Genomic DNA, 5,812 nt, shown 5'->3' on the forward strand with positions numbered 1-5,812 from the left:
TCTTCTTTAGATTCAGGCAACCATACCAGTTCTACTCATTCAGAAAATTACAAACTAAACACATAGGCTGTAGGTTTGGCTTTTATTTGAGACAATATTTGGGAAGTTATTAAAAGGAAACAAACGATGCAAAAAGAGCAGGTGCCACAAGGAACACAGAAATACTAGTTGATGTATGTCTTCAAAATCAACTGTCCTAAATAAAAAGGAAGAGCACTACTGAAATTAGACCAACTCATTAAGACTGGTTCAGGTAGGTATTTGAAATTGGACTGCAAAAATGTCTCCGACTTTTAACAGAAATGGTACTGAATGCTGCTAGTCTAGAAATACATGACTTGAATTTTCATTGGAAGAAAGCCTTTAGAAATTTCACCCTTAAACCTTTTGAATAAGATTGTCCTTACCTATCTTAAACTTACTGCAAGCAGGATTTGGAAGGTAGTGGACAAGATACACACACAAATAATTTTAGCTATAGCTAAGTATGAACTAATCGGAATATGCAATACTGCTCAGTGAGTGGCGATCATAGCTGTAGTTCTCCCTTATAGTCATCCTGCTGAGGTGCTGGTTTTACATATGTAACACATTGGATTCCTCTGATGATCTTTCTGTTCATTGGCGGCGATGAAAAGTTAAAGTCTACATCAGCTGGCGACCTGAACTGAAACCAAATAATTCTTAATTGCTGTTGAATTTTCTTTGGTCTGTGTATTTTGAAATACTATGTAAAAACATCAAAAGACAGAACTCTTGTTCCTCAATAAAGGCCAAGGATCTAGGCATTTTCTGCTAGCATAGGCAGTTCACACTGGAATAGCAAGATAGATTAACCAAAGAACCCTGGTACTGACTATGTTCAGTGAAGTAAAGCTACACATATCTCATACACTAATAAGCAGGCTGCTGCTGTAATTCCAAGAAAGTACTCAGTTTTGTAATTAGCATATAGAAGTGGACTGTTTCTAAAAGATGTATTTTATTACAGAAGTGAACAGCTGAATTACCAAACTCGAGGAAAAAAAGTAATGCTGCTAATGCCAAATGACAGTTCTGTATGTAAGAAGATTATGAATGACTTTAAAATTATTTTAAATACAGAGAAACTGTGAAGCATTTTCAGGTCAAGTCTCTCTGCTTCATTTACAGAGGTCTGCAGAAAATACGGGATTGTAGTATACTACAGTGCTCCTTTGCAACCTTAACTACCAACCTGACTGGAGGAAACTTCCACAGCTAAAATCCCATGTGCTTCCTCTAGACTCCCTTTTCGTAACAATCTGAAAGATCTTAGCCACATCCCGCAAATGGATGGAGTTAAAGTCAGCAAACTGCCGACATGAAGTCACACCACGATTTACAAGCTCTGTACTCCCAGGGGAAAAAAAATTCCTGAACGTTTTCCTCCATACTACGTTTCCAAATTAGCAAACGCTCCATCTAAAATAGGACAAAAAAATGACTAAGCAGCGTGCATTTACATGAAATAATTTATGTTTATTTTGCATCCATTTCCATTGGCCATCTATTTGTCCTAATATTTTGGGACATCTGAGCTTAAATGCCCCTGAAGTTTTAAAGCTGCCAGAGTCAAACTGTTAAAGACAAGTTTTGTGGAAGACCTACGTACTTCTTCATTTTCATAAAGTCAGAGATTAAGCCTAAATACCCTTCCTTTCTTTGACTACCTAAATCCACTAAGAAACAACAACAAAAAAACCCTGATTTGGGCAGAAAGGATACTGGGAGAAAACAGAACTGTATCTGCTGGGTATCTACAACCTTCTGGAAAACGGCATCTGTGAAGTAAATTTGAATAAAGTGGTCTTACTCTGCTTTCAAGTGACCTACTGCTCCCAGCAGAGCACTGCAGATCAGAGCAGGTGAAGGGTGAGTGAGTCTTGGCCTTGGCACATGGGCAGGAAAAGCAAGTAAGACTTAGAGTAGCAATTTTTTTATTTTTTAGATACATGTAACAACAGCAGAAGCAATACTGAAATACTGTGTCCAGCTCATGCCTACATTTTCGAAGGAGGAAGTTGAAACTGGAAAGGACTTGGAAAATAGCAATGATTATAGCTCAATTGCTGAAGAAACATAACTTTAGGCAAGATACTTAAAACATCAATTCATTTGGAAGATGTTAAAATGTGACTTGGTCCTCGTCTAAAGGTACGAAAGAAACAACTGCTGATTGTCAGTAGTTTTTAATCTAGAAGCAAGCAGATCTGAACAGTTAGAATACATGGTCAACCCAAAAGTTAAAGGGACATCTTATGTGTTTATTTTTTTAAAATCAGGAAGTGCAATATGTTAACAACCTAATTCTGGATGCTGTGGATTCTCCAGCCTGTGGAAATTATTAAATTGTGACTGCATGTTTGCTGTACCACAAACAGAAGAGAGAATTGCATTAAACCTGTGCTCATTTTGTGGACTTCAAGGAAGGAAATGAGTTCTTGGTTCCCAACCGAATTGTGCTCCCATTTCAATATCTAAGCATTCAATTTTCAGGGCCGTTTCCTCATTTCTTAACAAGTAACAGTAGTAATATAAATAATAATGTGAATTGCAGGATAAACAGCTAAGGCAGCAGCAGCAGAAGACCTAATGCATTCAAAGCAATCTCCAGTTGTGGCAATGCTGAATAACAGATGAAGCTAATGTTTAACTATCTATGTATAGATATTAGAATAACACATTAGAGAGAAAATGATTAATAACAGAAAAATTCTAAAAGTTGACATGAGATGACTGATGGATTAAGAATCCTAAACAAATCTGAATGCTTTCCTGTTCAATATGCATGATTACATACCACTCTTGGGTATAAAAAGGAGACTGCAAAAAGTCCATTGCATGAACTTTTTAAGTCTTAAATGCCTTGGGTGTATTTAGTCAGATGTGCGCATTAGGCAAGTATTGTTAATATTATTTCTTCTTCACCGATATCCTGAGGCATAACTCAGTTATGGTTTCTATTAATAAACCATATCCTCTCAATAGTAATCCTGCATGTTGTACTAATACTGCATCAGCGGTGCAGTCCTTCAGCATTAGTTCAGCAATTACACTAAAAGAAACGTTTTTAAAGTCCATACGATAAAGCACACTTGCAAACATACTTTCATTGTATCTTGGGTTCCTAAAGTTTACTGTAAAGCTTAGTTAGACTAGTTGGTCAGAAGCTTGTTGAAATTCATACATTAGAAATTAAGGTTTAAATATTTAACTGTATTAAAGAACAATCAGAAAACAGATCTGTTGGCAGCACAAAAAAGGCTATCCATGAAGATAACCAGTAGATGAAGTGATAGTTTTCCTCCATTCAGCATTCATGAGACCCCCATCTACAATATCCTGTCCGATTTTGGGCCTTCCAGTACAAAGACATGGATAAACTGCAGCGAGTTCAGCGGAGTACCACCAAGATATGGTGGGAACTTTAGCACTTCTGCAGTGAAGAGAGGCTGCAGGAACTGGGCTTGTTCAGCCTGGAGAAGAGATGGCTTTGGTGGGACCCAACAGCAGCCTACGAGTGCCTACATGAAGATCATCGAGAAGATAGAGCAAAACTCTTCAGTTATGGTGGCAGGAGGGCAAGAGACAATGAGCTTAAGTTGAAACAGAGGTTCAGACATTAAGCAAAAACCATTTTCACTGTAAGCACAGTAAGGCAGTGGAACCAGTTGCCCAGAAATATCGTGCAGTCTCTATCCTTGGAGGTTTACAAGGCCAGACAGGATAAAGCTCAGCGCAACCTCATCTGACCTCAGAGCTGAAGCTGCTTTGAGTAGGAGGCTGAACTAGAGACCTTCTGAAGTCCCTTCTAGCCTGAACTTCCCAGTGATCCTATAAAATTAAGTTGGGAAAAACGACAAATTGACATTTAAATTGACAAACGACACATTGATCTAACATGCATGGTGGGCAAATACAGTTTTGCCCCTATGTTACACTGCATATTAATGTTGCACACTTTAGAAATAAACATTGTAAAAAGAAAAAAGGAGGAAACAGATATGGACATCACACAAGGTTCCTTTCTCCACAAACTTCCTCCCATCTTCAGGCAGCACTTAAGGATTTTATCTTCTACATGTCTACCACATCCGTCTCTGCAAAAGACACTGTGTTTTCCACTTCTGACCTAGCTGCTCAGTCTCCAAGTATGTTTATGGTTCTGCAAAGATAAGGCTTCGGGTGATGAGACGCAAACATGAGATGGGGACAGGTATTCTTTATCCACTGTCTGCTGCTATCTAAGCAGAGGGACAACAGTTTGGTGGAGGTGACAAGAAGTCAGGAAGCACCCCCATGTGTCTTGCTGCAGTGTTCACCTTACCTTACAGACACCGAAGTTCATGCTGGAACTTGACAGAAAATATAAACAATGTAGTACTTTAAGTAACATTAATCTTTAAACTTTCTTTAAAAAAAAAGTATGAGCTCTTCAAAGGCTCATTATCCAGCTGCAGGCTGGAAATATCTTCAGAATAACTCTGATTTCCAGGAGTCTGTATAGCAACATTATTTAACAACAAGAAGGCCTTCAGACCTAGTATTTTCCTTGCTAAACTCAGCAAAATGCTTGTACAGTTTCGCTGTACCTCATCCAAGCAATTGACACGGACATTCTTGCTGCCCAGTAGCCTTCCAGCCTCCTCGGTGTTTCCTTTAATTAAAAAAAACAAAAGACACAAAGAGAGAGAAAGGGGGTTAGAAAGGGAATAAACTGAGAATCAAGAGGAAAAATATCAGTTCCATTTCTGATTAGAATAAAAATCTTTGTAGATTAACCACCAATAAATCAATTGCACTTAGTGAAGAGGCTTAGAAATGAACAGTGTTCTGTTCTAGAAGCTAAAACCTAAGAAGTCACAACATCAAAGAATAGTCTTGAGAGCACATTCTAGAAGTAAACATCCATTTTTTGCGAAGTAACTGACCTACACACACACAAGAACAGGACGCTAATATGTCTCTTCATAAATAGCACCAGAACAATTCTGAATGAGTAAAATGATACTGAGCATTTTAACACATTCTGTACTTGGACCTCTTTTACAGCATCTTATGTGTGAAAGAGCTAATTCTCACAAAAGGAAATTATACCATTTCAAAGACTTTTCTGGCCTGAATAAAACATGCTTTATCATTTACTCACATCTCCTTTCCCATTTAAATTTGAAGTTTGCAACATTCCACCTCCCAGGTCCACAAAACTGGAAGGAATTTGCTTTTGGTAGTGCAGAAGAGAGGTGGAAAGGACAAGGACTTGAGGCAGTTTGATCACTGAGATTTCTATAAATTGCAAAATGCGTAAGTAGACTGAAGTCAGAAAAAAAATCTATGCAAAAAACATCCCGTAACTTTGTATTTTTCAATTTGCTACAACAATCCTTTCAGTTAAGCCACAGATCTAAGAACCTGATTTAAAGCCCATTCAAGGACTATTCAGTAATGTCAATGCAGCTCCAACAGGCGTTCAAACAAATAGAAATAAAAGAACATTCAAAGAGTCTAAGTTTGGGGAATTAAATTTATTGCAAATTAACGGAAACTTCTGATCACTGATTCAATCACAAGCAAAGCTCCTTCAGCAGTGATGTGCTTGATAAAAATAAGCATTACATCCCTCATTTTAATGGCAGGCTTCATGTTCGTCTTCACTATATCACAAGGAGGTGCTCTTCCAGCAAATTTTCAGCAAAGCAGCTCTTACAACTTCAGTTCTGGCTCATTTTCTTCAAAAAAAACATTATAAATACTAGAAATAATTTCTTTTCATAAAGCTTTCAGTGTGGTT

General features: G+C 37.7%; 1 protein-coding gene across 1 annotated transcript in view; it reads right to left on the minus strand.

The window, feature by feature from the left end:
* The window catches only part of ANKMY2 (ankyrin repeat and MYND domain containing 2), a gene marked incomplete at its 5' end in the record, with an annotated part of 18,490 nt that extends 13,752 nt beyond the window's left edge, over positions 1-4,738 (minus strand). The window contains one exon of the mRNA XM_009697416.1: positions 4,614-4,738. Within this exon, the coding sequence (XP_009695718.1) occupies positions 4,614-4,738 (125 nt within the window). The remainder of the gene's footprint in view (positions 1-4,613) is intronic.
* Positions 4,739-5,812: the final 1,074 nt, after the last annotated feature.

The sequence above is a fragment of the Cariama cristata genome, unplaced genomic scaffold (assembly GCF_000690535.1).
Source record: "Cariama cristata isolate BGI_N322 unplaced genomic scaffold, ASM69053v1 scaffold16423, whole genome shotgun sequence".
Classification (NCBI taxonomy): Eukaryota; Metazoa; Chordata; class Aves; order Cariamiformes; family Cariamidae; genus Cariama; species Cariama cristata.